Consider the following 19,512-nt stretch of genomic DNA (forward strand, 5'->3'; position numbering starts at 1 on the left):
ATTTAGAAAGTGAGGATCTGTATGCATTTACTTCCTGGAGCAGGTCAGGATTGGGAAATTGTTCTAAATGTACTGCAGAAATATTTGTCCTTGCTGAGCTGGAAGAATTCCAGTAATTATCACCAGATCAGTGGAAGACAATCGAAAGCTTTATAGGGAAGGAGAAATAAGATTTAAGTGTAAACAAAATCTTACCATTTGGGCTGTTTATTTAACAGGAACAGTGTAGATGCCTAACTTTCTTTATTTTATGTAGACATGGATAAAGATTGTGTTTGGAGTTTCTGCCTCGGCTGGGCTTGCTTTATTGGTGATGTGCATTGTCTTACGTCCTTCGAGAGGTAAGAGAGATCCCTGATTTGCTCAATCTGCCTAGAATAGTTTGGAAATGCACTAATGTGTGATCACAAGGGGTTGAAGATTTTCCTAAGTGCTTATTTTCCAAATTAAGGCTGTTATTTCTAAGAAGACATATAAGCTTACAGATAGGTTGTTGTGCAAAACCAGAAATACAGAAGAATATAAAGAAGGGTTGGAAGAGGTTTACAGAGTTTATATAGTAATAGAAAAATCTTAGAACTGTTGCACACCACCCCCACCATCCCCCAAATACATGTGAAGTAGATCTTTACATAGCTTGAAAGTCAGTATTTTTAACTAGCATTGATTTTTGTTAATAGGTTTTCCTTATAGAAAGTAAAAACAAGTAAGACGAAAAAGTTAAAAACCAATCTGTGGAGGATATTTTACTACCAAATAGTTCTTGAAAAATCTTACAGAAGTTAAGAATAGAGATCTCAAGAATATCTGAATGAAAATGTGAAAGTTGTTATGCTGGATAGAGTAGCAATGAGCCATTAAATTAGAAGATAAAACACAATTAAGCAGACATTATTTTAGTGGTAAGTTAAATCCTTTAACAAAAAGTATTAAATTTTGAGTTCACTTAGAATTAGAAAATATCTGAGCTGATACTGAGACTATTTCTGAATTCTTTGTCTACTAATCATTATTAACATTAAAGAAGTATGATTTTTATGAAAAACTTAGAGCTAAGATATGAACTAACCTTGGCTACAAGTTAACTAATAATAAAGGAAGATCAAGCTTAAGAATGCATGAGTTCAAAAATGGAAATGAAGCACACAAGAAGTTGAAAAATCCAAAATACACCTGGGATTTTACAGAATAAGAAATGAGTGTAGGGTAGAAGGATAAAGACAATGTTCTTACATCTGTACTTCCTGTTATTGGTTAGCACAGATCATGTTAGGCTGTTGAGATGGGTGTAGCATCTCTATAGGTTTTTCAATAAAATTTGAAGTCTAGTTTATTTTAATATCAGAATCTCTCACCAGTCACTTTGTAGCCACACTTCCTTGAATGTATAATTTTCAGGTAGACAAGTATCTGATCCTTTGAGTCCAATCTATTGAATTAGCACCTGATTCTTAAAGAAATTCTGCAATACTTAAAATTGTAGTTTTCTCTCCAGTGTGTAAAAGTTTGTGAAACAAAAATATGTGGATTTTCTTGGGGGCCTGTCTCAACATGTACAGGTACTGCAGGGAATTTAAACTATAGTTTCTAATACGAAATTCATCATATTTGCATTGCCAATGCATGTTTACTTATACATATAAGCATTTGTTTAATACATAAAATCTCAATCTTTACCTCCTTACCAAGTTTCAATATGAATAGCACAAATATATAGCCTACTATATTGCCTTCTAGTTGATTTTCTTTTGTCTGAACTTCATTCACTGTTTCTTCAGGATCTTTCTCAGAGGCATTTCCCTTCCTGCTTTGTGAAGATGTAGTCATACAGACAGCAAAAGCTAAGCTCCCTGATTCCTTTTTTGTGTATCCCAAGCAGAACACATTGTTATTTCTCTTTAAAAAGAATTAGAGATGTGAAAACAACAAAGAATTAGAAAGTTACAGAGGTTCCAGAATTTTTCAAATATATTCTATATATCCTTTGTTGCTTCATAATTGATGTTTTCTGAATTCTTAAACCTCAATGAAAGGTATTATAGAAGTTCTTTGTCATTTCCTTGGATTTAATTGAAAGTAAGTATCACCACATAGTGATAAACAGACATTTGATGAATATTAGCTATTATTTTTTTTCTAAAAATTTTTACAGGTAGTAAAAATGCTTAATAAATATATTTAGAATTTTATTGTCTTTTCTATTCTAAATATATCTGTCTAATCAAAGATGATTAGTAGTCACTTTTGTTTGATGTATTTCAATTAAAAAATGTTCTTCTTAATTCTGCAAGCAGTAAGTTGAAGTCTTTATCCTGGACTGTTCTTTTTCTTCTACCTTCATCTGCTTGAACTAAAACAAGCAAATATTTCAGTTTAATATTTTAAAAAATCTTACTGATTGATAGTACAAAACCCACATAATCATTAAAATAGTAACAGAAAAAGCAGTTGACAAAATACAATCCTCTTTCATGATAAAACCTTAAACATACTAGAAATAGAAAAATCCCTTCACCTCTTAAAAGGCACACTATACTTAATGATAGACTCATTGCTTTCCTTTGGAAGATGGACAATATATCTGCTCTCTGTTAAATATAGTTACTTCTGTTACATAGTTTTTGTTGATTCTAGATAGATAGATAGATAGATGGATAGATAGATAGATAGATAGATAGTCAAAGGAAATAAATGATACTCATCTATTTTCCAATGACAATTTTGTTTGTAGAAAGTCCTGAAAATTCATTTTTATCCTAAAACTGATCTATCTATCTATCTATCTATCTATCTATCTATCTATCTATCTATCTTTATATAGCTAACCACTAGCAATGAATAATCTAAATCTAAAAATAAGATTAAAAATAGAAAGGTAAACCATATTTACTAATTAGTAAACTAATATTTTAGTGGCTATAATCCCAAAATTTGTCTACAGATTAAATGCAATCTCAATTCAAATTCTAGTGTGTGTGTGTGTGTGTGTGTGTGTGTGTGTGTGTGTGTGTATGTGCGTGTTTCAGAAACTGATCCTCAATCCATTTTTAAAAGCACCTAATTTTTAAAAGAAAACAAAAAAATCTAGGAAATCATAACTCCTGTTTCAAAAACTCACTAGATAAAAAAAGATTGTGAAGTATTGAAATAAGTATAGATAAATGAATCAATGAAACAGAAATGAAAGTCCAAAAATAAACAATACTCTAATGGTTAATTGATTTTTTTCATAAAGACATCACAACAGTTTAATTGGGAAAACAACTGTCAGTGGTACTGGAACAATTGGATATCCACATGCAAAAGAGCAACATTTGATTCCCTTCCTCATACTTCATACATAAAAACTAACTAAAAATTAATCCAAGACTTAGATTTAAAAAAGTAATATATAAAAATTCTTAAAACCTGTCGGGCACCAGTGGCTCATGCCTGTAATCCTAGCTACTTAGGAGGCTGAAATCTGAGGATCTCAGTTCAAAGCCAGCCTGGGCAGAAAGTCCATGAGACTATTATCTCCAATTAACTCCAGAAAACTGGAAGTGGCGCTGTGGCTCAAATGGTAAAGGGCTCACCTTGAGCTGAAGAGCTGAGGGACAGCACCCAGGCTCAGAGCTAAATCCCCACAACTGACAAAAAAACAAAAACTTAAAACTTAGGAATAAATCTTCATCTCCTTGTATTAAGCAGTGATTTAAATATGATCAAAAGCCCAAGCAACAAAAGATAAAATACTTAAGTTGGGATTCCTCAAGTCTACCATGTTTGAGTTAGCAAGAGCAACATTTAAAAAAAAAAAAAAGTGAAAGGCTGCACACAGAACAGGAACCAATATTTGCAAGTCATATCTGATAAGGGTCTCAGAGCCAGAATATCTTAAGACCTCCAAGGCAGTAAGTAGACAAGCAAATAAACCAATGAAAATATGGATAAAAGATAAACATTTTGCCAAAGAAGATGTACAAGCAACTAGTAAGTACATAATGATTCTTGACGTCATTGGTCATTAGAAAAATGCAAATCAATACCAAAAATGAAATACTAGAAATAAAACTTAAACAGGAATAGTTAGGCTTTGCCTAAATAGAATCTGGCCTGCTTTTATGGATGCAGAAAAAAATGGGGAAAAAAGCTGACAAAAATAGAGAAATGTTGTGGATAGAGAGTTAGCAGTCCTGGAGTAAGGGAATGGAGAAGTCATAGTTCACTATGGCTCAGAGTAGGGCCATATATATGAAGATACCTTGGGAGGAATATGGATAGTTTTATCTCGTCAACATTGAATATAATGATTCTTTATATTATATTTAGGTAGTTATACAAAGCTGTTTTACTTCATATCCGTTTATGACTTCAATCAATGCATATTGATTAGTTTTATGCCTACCATCCTTCTTCTCCCATCTATCCAACCCCATCCCTGTCCCCTCAAATCAGCTGGTTCCATTTTCACATATGTACATTGAATGTTGTGACTGCCTTTACTATACATAATAATCTTGAAAGTCAAGTGCATGTATTAAAGCAGAATTTTTAAATAATGGTGAGATTTCAGAGGATAATCCAGTGCGGGTGAGGCACCGTGAGTGGTAGTAGGGTTTGAGTCATCCCAGGGATGTGTAATACAAACTCTGGAAGAATGAAATGACTTTTGGCCTTAAACAATACAATAAAAGATCCACACCACAATTCAAAGTAGAAGTTGGAGGAAAATGAGCTGCCAAAGAAAACTGAGTGAGTCTTAAAAATAGACAAGGTTTGCTTTCATCTTCATAGTCCCCAGATGGCATTGGCCATTCATGTTCTCATGCATTAAGCTGATCAGGACAATGATATTTGAAAGCTTTAGCTTTCATGACAAAGCAATTAACCCTAGTTTAAATGGTACAACATGCCAATGAGTGACTTTTTTTTAAAAAAAAAAAAGCTAATTCATTTGAATGACATGTTCAGAATTATTTGTAGACACTAGACAATAAGTGCCTTATAGGAGCAATCTCTTTGCTTCCATCATGCTCAAATCGCCTCACGTTTTCTTAAACCAGAATCTGGACACAATGATTTTATCCACTTTTTACATGGTTTGGTTCTCAGATTTCTCTTTATATTTGGTATATGCCAGGGTTTTATTGCAAATATGCCTTTATTTTGGAATTAGAGTGCAGTGTTTGAGTGTTTAATCTCTAAAATTATATGGAGCTGGGATTTTATAGCCTGATGTGCAATGCATTAGCAGGTTAGTTTACCTCTCTAATCGCTGTTTTCGAATCAGTGAAAGATATTCATCACAACATTTATCTCACAGGATTGTTGTGAAGATTTAACGGGACACAATGAATGTAGAACACTTGCCATTTACAAAACTCGGCAGATTTAAACACTTCCTATTTATGGCATAAAACCATCTTGGATCCACTGTTTGAAAAGTTGTTGGCATTGGGCCCACATTTGATTTTAATAACTTGTAAACAGTATAGTTCACGTCCTAATAATTTCAACAACCATAACCTGATAGACTAGGTGGAAAGATTCTTCCAAATGACACTTATCTAAACCAGCTTCTCTGCAGAGCAGTAGAAGGATGTATGTGGTTTTCCTGGGGTCCCACACCTGTTTCCTGGGATGGCCTTCTAAACATTAATTTTAAACCAAGTTTGAAAGCAGAACAGTAAGTCCTGATAACCAATGTGTTCCCACTTAACAGAGCATGTTTTCTCATTTATTTTAGGATAAACATTAATGTTAATATAATATGTTTCTACTCTAACAATTACTGTCAGTCTTTTAGGACTACACAATTAAATGGCAGACAAAGCCCAAATAAAAATGAAGCACAAAGTTTTAAGAAAGAATTAGGAGGATCGTGAATCATTGCTTGCTTGTAAATCACATTGTGAATTACAATTTCTTGCATACATAATAGAAATTATTTTCAGCTTTACTTAACAAGTTGAAGATGCAAATAATTAAAACATAGTTAATTTGAATGTTTCAGCAGTACATGAGTAACTATGGTAAAGATGCGCCTAATGAACTGAAGAGTACTGCAGGAATTAAATGCTTGCTAATCAAGTAAATATCAGTTACTTGTAAAAAGAGATATACTTTCTGAATTCCTTTTAACTTTCTTTAAACTACTAGACTTTGGAAATACAAATGCCAAAGCTATTTTTCCAAAACCACCAAAGGATTATATTTTGATATTTTTAGAAAGTCATGAAATTTCATTAATTCATTCAAGAACTACAAATGGAATATTTTTAGGTAGCTGAGACAGTTTTTTGAGACATGTATTATATTCACACATATATGCACATACACATACACACACATAGTGGTAGAGTATGATGTGCTTTTTCCACACAAAGACTTCTTGCCTTTTCTCCATCTCTACACAATCAGCCAATCAGCAAAGGTAGTAGCCACAAAGAAGAGACTATTGGAGGACATACAAGATCTCTGTTACTCTTGTGAAATCCATGAAGTGTGGGTTGCTATGTAGCTCACACAAATTCCAGGAATTTATAGTCAAGGAGTAATTCCATTAATAGGCACAAGAGTACATTGAACAGGGGGGGGGGGTGGAAATCAATGAAACCATTAAGATGGGATTCTTTGCCGAAGAATCACTGGGCTCATTAAAATTTAAGACTTACAGGACTCTTGTAGGTTTGAAATACAGACTAGAAATCTATTTTCTTTTTTTTTCTTTTTTCTTTTTTTTGCCAGTTGTGGGGCCTGGGCATTGTTGCTTAGCTCTTCAGTTCAAGGCAAGTGCTCTATCACTTGAGCCACAGTGCCACTTCTGGCTTTTTCTGTTTATGTGGTGCTGAGAACTCGAACCCAGGGCCTCATGCGTGCAAGGCATGCACTCTACAACCTAGCCACCTTCCTAGCCCTAGAAATCTATTTTTAAACAAGTCCTCCTCATGCTCCCTAGAAAAATTCGAGTAAACATTTGAATATAAAAGCATATATAAGCAGAAGAACACACACACACACACACACACACACACACACACACACACACACGCACACATGTATGATTTTTTTAATGTGGACCAGAAGGTAGAAAATAAAGACAAGCATTATATCTGAAGGAGAGTTATCTAAAGCAAGCAAAGACCATATTTGCCAAATCAGTCTACCTTTTTATAGAACAAAAATATTGCTTGGGCTTCCACTGTATGTAGGTATTATTCTAGTTATTATGCAAAGAAGAAGGAGGAGCAGGAGGAGGAGGAGGAAGGAGGAGGAACAAGAGGAAGAGGAGGAAGGTGAGAAAGAAGAAGTCAATAAACATAACTTCTTTCTTCATGTCTAAAGACACATGCTTTATTGAATTCTTGACCAGAAATATATAGACATGGAAAATATTCCTGTTCAATGAATTAAGTTTAAATGACAAAAGGCTACAGATATTTTCATAGGGTTACGTAGAAAGTCACTCCACTTGTAATTGGTATGATAATAACACTGATAATTCACTATTAATGTAATGAACTATCTACTAATGTATAGTATACAAATAATTGGATTTGAAATTCTGAGTGTTATTTTCATTTTCATTCTAACATATGACCTGGAGTAGCATCATTGTTGCATATATTATAAATGTGGTCATTTTTAGCAGGAAGAGAAAAATCACTTGTCAAAACTCTCCATATTTTACTGAGGGTGAATTTAACTGTTTCCAGCATACCACGAAAATAATTATACTTTATAATCGTTAGCATATTTGGTAGGTAGTGTACAAAGGTAAGAGTAGGGTAGGAATAATAAACCTGTGACATTAACCTCATTCTCAGACAGATATAGCTGGCTTATCATCTGCATATGTATTTTTACATCTACTCTTTTTTTTGGCCCGGGGGGGGGGAGTGTCAGTCATGGGGCTTGAACTCTGGGCCTGTGCACTTCCCTCAGCTCTTCAAATCAATGCTACAGCTACCACTTGGACCACAGAGCCACTTACCATGTTCTTCTGGTGGTTGATTGGAGATAAGAGTCTCATGGACTTTTTTGATCGGTCTGACTTGGAAACTGAGATCCTCAGATCTCAGCCTCCTGAGTAGTTAGGATTACAGGCGTGAGCCATCAGCACCCAGCTATATCTACTCTTTTTATGTATTTGTACACCTACCTTTTAGATTCTGATGATGATTTTTCTTATAACTAATAGATTTTTAAAATATTTTACAGATATTTTGAGTCATAACAGGTCATATGCTAAATCTCTATATAAACTGCTGGCATTTATAATTACTATAAAACCATATAAATAAATGACTAATGAAAGTAATACATAAAATATACTAATAAATGAAGTCTTCCTGGATAACTTAGCTTAGAGATTTTTAAAAAGTAAAGTACTAACTGTTGTTATATTTTGGAAATAATTGATAAAAAGGATGATTAGTGAAACAAAAATTAAAATAAGTAGGGATTTTAAAATAATCTGAAAATTTTAACATATACATTAGTACTAATTGTATTAATAATTCAATTGAATTATCAACATTATATTACATTGATCAATACATTGATCTAAAATATAATTAGAATTATAGTTACTTAGATTTTTCCTTCTAAGATCCAAATATGATGACTTCTGGTAATATAAAGGATCACATGTATGAACTGTATGTAGTGGACTAGCCACTACCATGTGGCAAGTATAAAGTTAAATATTTCAGTAGAATTATCTCACTAAGTTAACCTTCTATTTAAAAAAAGATTAATTCTAGCTGTGCAATTTCAATTAAGCATAACAAATTCATGATACTATCAAATGAGGGAAATTATAGACAAAAATACATAAACAAGAAAAAATTATGACATAGAAAGTAGCCACAACTAAAGTATTACTTTTTACATAAATAGACAAAATTATGACATAGGAAATTAGCCATAACTAAAATATTACTTATGTTAGGCCTAAAAAATAACAGATCACCACAATGACAGTCATTTATTGAATTAATATTACAACATTTTAACATAAAATCATCTAGCTATTTTGGTACCCAAAGCTAATGAGTTCACTGTTTTTTTTCCCCATCTGGATATTATCATTGTAGAAATATCAGATAAAATATATCTCTAAAGGAAAATCATCTCCACTATAAATAGTGTTATAATTTTCTGTTGGCTACATTATAAACAGATTGCAGTGGGCTCCTAAGAATGCTAGATCAAATTGATTTAAACACAACAGTCTTTCTAATGTTATTGTTGTAAAGATTCTTAGTTATTAAGTGAGATTTACAATATCAATGGTATGAATTCTGCACAAGACACTTCAGTTAAATATGTTTCATTATAAATGATTGTGCAGAGTATACAATCTCAGTTGAAATGAAAATATAAGAAGATGGATATTTAAAACATGGGGCAGCTTTGTGTTATAAAGTATTCAGTATCTATTTACAAAGGAGCTCACCAACCACTTGTGTTCCTATGAAATAATCAAAATAAATTTTGATAAGTTACCAAAACAAATTCAGGGACTAGGAAGGTGGCTTAGTGGTAGAGCGCTTGCCTTGCATGACTGAGGCCCTGGGTTCGATTCCTCAGCACCACATAAGCAAAAAGAAAAAGGACGGAAGTGGCGCTGTGGCTCAAGTGGTAGAGTGCTAGCCTTGAGCTGTAAGAGCTGAGGGACAGCGCCCAGGCCCAGAGTTCAGGCCCCACGACCGGACCCCCACCCCCCCCAAAAGAAAACAAATTCATGATATTATCAAATGTATTGATTATGTGTATTTCTGAGGAAATGGGTTAAAATAATCAGAAGATTGTATCTTCTAGGAGAAAATTTTACTTTAACCATATGAAGTACATTTATGATCGTTAAAGTTAATAGAGTTGATTGAGTGCCACTTTTCCAAATCTTGTATTGAATAGTGGAAAGGGTCAAAGTATCATCTAGCCCAATAATTTGTATCATAGGTGAGCAAGGTAGGATGCCAAAGATTGAGTAACACCATGCAGACAATTCAAAAAAAGTACATTTATCTCTTTAATCCAATCATCTACCTTTCATTCCATGCAGTCATTCATTCAGCAAGTATTAAATGCATGTACATATATGTTAGACTCTGGAGTCATAATGATGAGCAAAGTAAGACACATATCTTAGACCTTATGATTTTGTTTTGATCATGCAGTAAAGGTTAGAGAAATGACAAAACAATCGCTTGAATGTACACATAATTATAGAACAGGGCCAATTCTCTGAAACGGAGGAGACCATTGAAATTAGTTAACAAGGGACTTTAAGCTAAGTGATGGATCAGAAAGAGAATAGAAATTACGAGGCAAAGAGGGAATGATAAGAGGAACAGAAGCCATGCAGAGAGAATGGGTGGGTCAGAGGAGAAAAAAACAAAAAATAAACAACAACAACAACAAAAACCCCAATATGTTTGGAGACTAAAAAGTGCAGGAAGGGCTGTAGAGGGCGCTCCAGACCAGCTTGGGTATGTAGTTTAAGATTTGCATCTTTGGGGGCTGGGAAGGTGGCTCAGCGGTAGAGCGCTTGCCTTGCAAGCATGAGGCCCTGGGTTCGATTCCTCAGCACCACATAAACAGAAAAAGCCGTAAGTGGCGCTGTGGCTCCAGTGGTAGAGCACTAGACTTGAGCTGAAGAGCTGAGGGACAGCGCCCAGACCCAGAGTCCAGGCCCCATGACCGGCAAAAACCAAAAAAACAAAAAACAAAGATTTGCATCTTTGGTCTTTAAAAGAATATTCAAAGCAACAAAGAGAGAATCTTATATGGAGGAGATGGGGAAAAACCAGTTGTTTAAGGATACAGGTGGACCTGTTGCAACAATGAGAAGTACAAGTTGTCATGTCCAAAACGAGCTTTACAACGTCGGTGCGGGGGGGGGGGGGGGGGGGGGGGAAAGGAGAAGAATTGGGATTGGGGGGGAGGGGGGAGGCTGGGAAGGGATGTGAAGGGTAAACAAAGGAGGAGGCTGCAATGCTTGGTAAGAAATGTACGCATTATCCTGCCCATGTAATTGTAACTCCTCTGTACAGTATGTTCACAAATAAAATAAAATTCAATTAAAAAAAAAGAATATTCATGAGAACCCTTGTAAGAATTGTAGTGGGAGAATATCATGGCTTCTATCTTTGACAATTTTATTCTCACTTGGACAAATGCCAGATTCACAAATGTTATTTAAGGTGTTGGCCATTTTTGCAAGTTTGAGGTTATAACTGAAAACCTGGATAGGGGCAATGTGGCAAGAATGAGAATGACAGTAGCAATATAATAGACTCTGAAGTTATTTGCCTCATTATCCATCTGGAATACCTGATTGCCTTTGGGACCTTTAAGGAGCTTTTCTGAGAATAAAGTCACGTTCAAAAAGTACAGTTGTTCAGAGAGCTTCTACTACTGATGAAATTCATGTGTGACCTATGATAGGTTAGTTTTTCCGTGGAAAGCCATTACACCCAGAATTTGTAAAAACGTTGTTAGAGGTCATGTGGTTCTGTTTAGGTCTGGTACAACTTCTTTTTTAAAGCTACAAAATCAGGAAAACAAAATCACTTATGTTTGCTAAGGCTTTGATCTCATTCAACCAAATGGGATGCTAATATATATTGAATTGAAAATGAGTTATCATAGTGAAATATAGGAGTACAGTGAACTGTTTAAGAGGCTATGTTTTCATTCACAGCCACATGGTCTGAAATCCTAGTTCTGCTGGGCCCAAAGTAGTTGAGGCCTCTTTCTAGATCTTCCTCTTCATGAAACAGCTCCTCACTCACTGAAGAGTAAGGTCTCTGGGCTTTGTATTGTCCACTTCTACAATCTTCCTCTTCCTCTAAACATTACTATCAATTATCCTTTCCAGGTGGTCAAACTATCTCTTGACACCTTGTTTAACTTGTCTGCAAAACTTTTATTAATATAAGATCTAAAGGCCAAGCATCCGTGGGTAATGCTTTAAACCTAGCTACTCAGGAGGTTCAGATGTGATGATCATGATTTGAAGCCAGCTTGGGAAAGAAATTCCATGAGACACTTACCACCAATTCAACAACAAAAAGTAAGAAGGAGAACTTTAGCTCAAGTAGTAGAGTGCTAGCCTGAGCACAAAAATGAAGGGAAAGCTCCTAGGCTCTGAGATCAAATCCCACAACCAGCACACACATGCATGCGTGCACACACACTACACATCCCCCCCACATATATAGCACAATGTACACACACACACACACACACACACACACACACACACACACACACACACACACACACAGCAGGTTCTCTAAGGAGGAAAAACAAACAAACAGATGAAGGCCAGGCTTAGAATTCACTTGAGTTCAGTAACCTTGTTTTTAATAATAATATGTCTTCCTTCCCCAAAGTCCATCCCTCGGAAGAAAGTACAGGGAGAACACTCACACTGAAGGATATTTTAAATGGGACATTCTCTTATAAAACATTTTTTCCAAACTGGATTTCAGGTAAGTGAATTTTACTTCTAACCTTCTTCAGGGGAAAGGATCCTAAATTTGGTTTTGTTTGAGTGTTAGTACCAATGTATCTTAATGATAATGGAAGCCATGTCAGTAAAAATGAGCAAAAGAGGAAATATTTGTTGAGTTCAAGTACCCATCACAACACTTTAGACAAAACCATTCAGACTTGGTTTACCACCTGGTAATGAGACCAGTAGGAGTTTTAACACAATAGTGAAAATGCCACTGAAAGGATTTCAATGTCTAGCATTGCTTTAAGAAAGAAAGACAAGCACCTGGTTTGGTGAGGTCACAAGAGATTTATCTAAAGAGCAATGCTAGACAATCTGGAAAGCAGATGGAATCACCTGGACATCAAACTCTAGATAAAATTGATATTTACATATAGCTCTTCCAGTTAGAAGCTCAAATAAATTCCATCAAATAAGGGGTGAGATCAAACAGCTTAGGCCATTATAGTTGAATGTGCAGAGTGCTACTAAACAAAATAGAATGTTTTCATTTTCCTTTTTAGAAAAGTAACTCCAAATGGAAAAGGTCTTAAACTAAATTAAAATCTGAAATATAATTTATTTTTATTCTTACAAAAGAATTATGCCATGTTGAGCTAGCTTGTCCTCATCAGAAGCCTGAGAAAACTAAATTTTATTTGAAGTTTCCTGAATCCATTAAAATGAGGTTGATACTATCAAATACAGCATCTTTGTGGGTAGCGCAAAAAAGAATCCTTTCTTCCTTCCTATCTCAGATTTGTCCTTTTAAATCTGATGGAACAATATGTACTGGACAGGGAGGAATAGCAAAGCAAGTCTATGAAGTAAGAGAGGTTTCTTTTCTTATAAATCAATTTCTTCTTAAGCAGATTATTTCAAGTGTTGCTTTCTTTCTTATTTAAAGGACAAGAATATCTTCATCAATCTACAGATAATAATATAGTACTTTATAATATTGAAACAGGAGAGTCATATGTCCTTTTGAGTAATAGCACCATGGTATGTATTAGCATCAACTTTTTGCTAAGAAACCTTTGCCAGCTCTTCACTGACCAAAGACTTGCTCTGATTCTTAGCATCTGCTCTGGACCAACCAGCCATCCCAGCTCTATCTCCCCATTATAATCAGTGTTTTCTTGCAGCTAGACTGCCGTTCTTGGCTTTCTTTTAAATCTTGCATTTCTCCTCTTCTGTGAAAATAATGCAGCATAAAATAAGAGTTAAAAAACTTAACCTTCAGTCCGGTCAATAAAAGTTCAGATCATAGATCACTTATTGAGTTATTGAAAATAGGTACAGTTCTACACTGCACTAACTTTGCTAGACTTCTGCTTCTTCCTCTGTAAAGTAGGAATACTGATAAATGAGTGGTAGTGGCACAGGTCAAGTGTAAAGCATTGGCTTAGCAAGAATGTGGCCTTCAGTGCAAACCTCAGTGCCACACCTTCCCATAGAAGAATTAAATGAGATAACATTTGGAAGCACTTAGAGTCAGTGCTACTATAGAATAGATGCTGAACAAATAGTAGCTGTGATTTTGGGGTCCAAGTGGTCCTGCCTTCCTCTTTCTATGACCCATCAAGGCCTACTCATCTTTCAGTCCAAGCTCAGATAACCTTCTTTGTGTAACCAATTGTTCTCTTCCTCCAGTTCAATCCCTTCTTCCCAAATGCTTTTGCAATACTATATAGGATCTCTAATTTCTAATTTTATTTTTTACACATTTCTTGAAATGAAAAAGTCAGTCTCATTTATTGCATCCACCTGCAGAGTCTAATAGATTTCTTTGTACACACCAGATACATGGGGACATTTTCTTCAGTTTTATTACATGTGTAGATATGTAGGAATGTATTGATTATGAAGGATTCTTTCAGAAATACACATTTCTGTGGCTCTCCTTTAGTTTTCTCTGTATCCTAACCAGCCTTTTCATCATTTCAGAAAAGCGTGAATGCTTCAAATTATGGCTTATCACCTGATCGACAATTTGCATATCTAGAAAGTGATTACTCAAAGGTATCAATTATTTAATTGGAGTATCTACCATTTCTCCTATTAACCTACACTTAGTTTATAAAAGAGAAAGACTGAAGTAACTAATGGTTCTCTATCTTTAATATTTAAAATTAAATGAGTCAAGAAGCAGAACTGAAATGTGCACAAATAATTTTTAAGTTAGCATTCTTGTCTGGTTTTCAAAAGGTAGTAAAAAGTACTTTTTCTGGTGAACTTTTTTTTTTCATTTGGGGCTATTGGTAAGATAAAAAGAGAATTATCCCTGTATTCCAAAGCTATTTGGTATCATAACCCAATAGTTAATTTCCATGCAGTTTAATCTTAGAAAGGGCTTTTTGTTCTTGTAAGTGGAACTCCTTCTGAATAAAGTTGTATATACTTAATAAGAAAAAGAACAACTTCATTCAGAAGCTCTAAACTAAGTATCTCTTATTTATTCTTTTAACTTGTGTTATTTTTAAAAATGATTAAAGAAAGGGCAGAAGTTTGTAACAAAACATTATGTTGGATGACATCTTTATTCGATTTGAAAAGCCATCATTATCTTTACCCAAGTATGGGTCAGTCCCTGTGGACTGTGAAAATTATAGTGGCTTTACTTCAATTCAGATAAGACATGAAGGAGGAATTCCTAGGATAGAATGGGTCAAGATAAGATTTTTTATATTAGGGTAACTTTTCTATAGAGTGAAAGTTGAATCATTGCTCAAATTGGTTCTGGAATTTGAACAAATAGCACTAAAGGCCACAGTAAAACTCCAGAAATAAAAACATGATTCCAATTGAAATCTCCTAGGACTTTGTGAAAATAATCCTCTTAGGATTCTGATCCTTGAATGAGTGCACTGTGGTTATATATTATTGATAGGAGCTTTTACCAGTTTCTAATTTGACTTCACTTTTCTTCCTGACAGCTTTGGAGATATTCTTACACAGCCACCTACCGCATCTATGACCTGTGGAATGGGTAAAACTCCACCCGTGTTTATTAACATTATTTAAGTCTAATACACTTTTCCATTCTACCTCAAATTTGAGATTCATCTTACACTCTTTTGTTACTAATCTTAATTTCTCACACTTATACAATTTATGAGATCCCATATCATAAGAAACTTTAGGAAATTCCTCTTTGGTGTTCCCTTTTGTTGGACAACTATTTTGCGTTTTTTATGAACCATGTAGTCTTCTTACGTTCAAAGAGTAAAATTGTACATGTGGTATTTATGGAAATAAACTTCTGTAGGAAGAAGATAAAATCATATATGGGGATGACACTATTTTCAAGAAGGTGGCTTCTTCAGTGGAGGGAGGCAGAAAGTGGGAGAAAGTTATCTTGTGTCTCTGAACACATACTTCAGTCAGTGATTTAAAATCAATTTTTAATATGTGAGAAAGGGGTTAACACTTAAGATGTTACATGGTTCCTTAAATATAGCTCTTATATAAATTAAAGTTTACTATAGTGTTTATTTTATGCACATTTTAACTATTTGAAACGGTTATCATTTAAAAGAAAAAAAACAGTGATTGTATAAGTAGGCAAGAAGTGACAAAATTTTCAGCAGAAGGAAGAGTACGTGAAATTCCAAAGAGGAGAGCAAGCATGGAGTTTTCAGGAAACTTGATACATATCAATTTAGCTGAGGCTGGCCGTGGGCTCTGCTGACCGGTGGATGCATGAGAAAGCATGGCCCAGGAAAGAATGGGGAAAACATTTGAGAGTTGAGACCTACTTCTGGTGACAAGAAGAAGTCCTGGAAGGATTTCAAATTGAAAATGACATGCCCAGACTTGTACTTTAGAAAAATGAATTAGCTTAATTACGCATCATAATGTGATACCTTCTTTACAGTAATATAAAAGGAAAAATAATGATAAGCTTGAGAGGGTGTTGAAAAAAAATCTTCTGGTCTATTTCTCCTATTGTGTGGCAAGAACTCAAAAATTTTAAAGTTATCTACTTCTTTTAAATGCGTGGCAAAGTAAAACAGATCGCCTTAAAGTATCAAATTAAGAAATAGGAGCCACCACTTTGAGTAGAATCTAAATCCAGGTAATGAATTCTGAGTATCTTTCTTGATTATTCTGAGAATCCTTCTTTGTATCTAGATTATCACCAATTTCCAGAAGTATTTTTTTTATTTTTATTTTTTTGAGTCCGGTCGTGGGGCCTGAACTCTGGGCCTAGGCACTGTCCCTTAGCTCTTTAGCTCAAGGCTAGCGCTCTACCACTTGAGCCACAGCGCCACTTCTGGCTTTTTTCTTTTTGCTTATGTGGTGCTGAGGAATTGAACCCAGGGCCTCAGGCATGCAAGGCAAGCACTCTACCACTGAGCCACCTTCCCAGCCCTCCAGAAGTATTTACTGAGCACTTTTTCATGTGAAAAGCATACTTAAGAGAGTTCCAGAAGAGTTTGAGGTACTAACCGCTAGATACTTTTAGTCTCATGAAGTGGTAATCTTCAAGTAAATCAGTTAAGAGGTTAATCATATAGGTTTATTTTAACAATCTTGAAATTTTCTGGGTTTACCAAGCTGAAAAGCATTCCTGAAGAAAATGACAATGTTCAAATCTTAATTATGATCTGTGTACGTTTTAAGGCCTATAGTAACTACTGAGCTTGACTGAGGTGACTTTTATTAATTTATAAATTTATTAATGTTCTGCACAGTTCTTTGGGGCAGGTAAATACAGTATAATCTTTTGGTTGGGTAGTAACAGAGCTCAAACTTCGGACCTTGCACTTACTCAGTTTGTTGCTCAGTTGGTCCTCTGCTAATTTAGCCACACTTTTAGACTGTTTTTTGTTTGTTATTTTGGAGATGGACTTCTGGGAACTTTACTTCCCCTGATTGGCTTTGAACATGGATCCTCCAGGTATCAGCTTTCTGAGTAGCTACATAATTGCATAGACTATCTTTACCCTAAATAGAAAACTAAGACAGAGAAAACTGCAAAAAAGGGCGGAATTCTCTTTCTGCTTCTTTACTTTTAATTGTATTCATGCACCACTTCTCAGTCTCCCCCAGGCCAGATTCTAACACACTGCCCCAGGTGGGTTCATATACTGCCCTCTGGTGGCGACGATTCCCAGTGCAGCACCCATGCTCATCTTCCTATCCAAACCTGTGCCACGTTCCCTTATTGCCTGCTAGATAGCATGTCACACAACCTCAAAGTTGATATCAAGGTGATGTGTGTTGTAGGTCATTATAGGCGTCCCAAGTGTTCAAAGAATAGATAGAAATGTCAGGCATGTGCTAGGTCCAGGTTAAAGGGATTGCTTTGGAAGCAGCAGGAGGTCATTCTTAAGGGATCTCAAATTAGATTTCGGAGGTAAGATTTGACACCACAAAAACACTCTTTTGAAGTCATTAATACAATATTCAAGAAGATAAGTTTAAGCACAGCATCCTATGACTATTTAACACATAAAAACCAAGACGCAATCTTACTGAAAAGTCTTCACAATGCAAGTCATGCAACTGAATACTTACAGAATGATTCTAAACATCAAACCAAGATTTTTGGCCAATAGAATTTTTGAAATTTCCCCATGGGTGGAGAACTTTGCAAGCTTAAGGCATACTGCCCAGTATACGATCTGTTTTTCAGTTTAGCTTGAGATCAGATGTTCCTTTCCTTTTCTTATTTCAAGTCAGATCCCTGGGGAGATTGTCAAATGGCATCTTATTTTCAAAAATTTGAAATGCATATGCATTCACAGAGATGGGGATGGGGGTTGTGAATGAGAACGTGGAAGAGCACATATTAAACTTCAGCACAATTATAGAATCTGCGGAGCTGGAAAGCACTTCAGCAACCATCTTACTCTGGTGTGTACAAATTTTACCACCACAGAGGTTAAAAGACATGAATTTAATTTGGGATCTGCCAAGAACTAGCTCTGTGATCTCTAAGCCAGATCATCTCTTAAGGCACATGGTTAGTTATCTTCTTTGAAATGAAGGATTCTACTCAACAGTCTCTAGAGATGTTTCATCAGCCTATACATCTGTTATGCATTTACGAAGGTCTGAAAACTAAAATGTAGAAAAGTTCAGTGGCTTTTAAATAACTAGGATAAGAATGAAAAGCACTGTCATGTCACCGGTGCCTCATTTCTGCATCATTCTTCTAGGTTTGTGAAAGCAGATTTTCTTAGAATTCCCCTCTATTTTATGATTTGTTTATTTTTCTGTTTGTGCCAATAGTTTTCACTGAATAGTGAGGTTTGTCATATTCCTTTCTTTCTTTCTTTTCTTTCCTTCCTTCTAGGGAATTTGTAAGAGGGTATGAGCTTCCTCGTCCAATTCAGTATTTATGCTGGTCTCCTGTTGGAAGTAAACTAGTGAGTGTTTAATTTATAGAAGTGTCTAATCATTTAAATAAAGGAGAAGCCATTTGATTTTGGCCTTTGTTAAATTTCCTTGCCTGAAAGAAAAAAAATACATTCATGACTATTTCAGTGGCTAAAAACGGGAAGAGTTTGGATAAATTGAAACCCATCTGAGAATTCCGCAAAATCTCAAGCTCATGGGTAGACTTCTTTAAATATCGCAGTCAAAAACTTTATCCTTATACTCAGCCAGAATGCGTTGTGCCAGAAAACTCAGGAAAAATATGGTTTTCACAAGTTTCCCAGACTAGCTTCAGACAACATGAAATTTTGTCCAAGCTCCTATTTAAGGACTCTAAATAAAGATTAGATCTGGCTAGCTATTAATATTCAGAGATTTATTTAACTATCTGTCAATATGCATGATTATTTATTTGAGCAATAAAACATTGACTAGAGAGGACCTTTGCCTTATTTGAGGTTTTATATATATACATATATATATATATTTAACAAGCATAATTGATGTTAATGTGAATTGCTTGTGTTCTTTTAACCAATTAAAATATTTTAGTTGAGAAACATTTTTTCCTCTGAATTAGTCCTCTTTTTAAAGATATTAGGTGAATAATGAAAACAACTACAGTAACTTTCTTG

The 19,512-nt window shown here is 35.0% G+C and overlaps 1 protein-coding gene across 1 annotated transcript in view; it reads left to right on the top strand.

Annotated features, from left to right (window-relative positions):
- Positions 1-254: 254 nt before the first annotated feature.
- The window catches only part of Fap (fibroblast activation protein alpha), a 69,588-nt gene continuing 50,330 nt past the window's right edge, over positions 255-19,512 (top strand). Inside the window, exons 1-5 of the mRNA XM_070034993.1 lie at positions 255-341; positions 12,387-12,485; positions 14,438-14,512; positions 15,427-15,479; positions 18,795-18,867. Coding sequence (XP_069891094.1) covers positions 12,441-12,485; positions 14,438-14,512; positions 15,427-15,479; positions 18,795-18,867 — 246 coding nt within the window. The 5' untranslated portion in view covers positions 255-341; positions 12,387-12,440. The remainder of the gene's footprint in view (positions 342-12,386; positions 12,486-14,437; positions 14,513-15,426; positions 15,480-18,794; positions 18,868-19,512) is intronic.

This window comes from Dipodomys merriami, unplaced genomic scaffold, assembly GCF_024711535.1.
Source record: "Dipodomys merriami isolate MVZ:Mamm:240054 unplaced genomic scaffold, mDipMer1.0.p SCAF_1, whole genome shotgun sequence".
NCBI lineage: Eukaryota > Metazoa > Chordata > Mammalia > Rodentia > Heteromyidae > Dipodomys > Dipodomys merriami.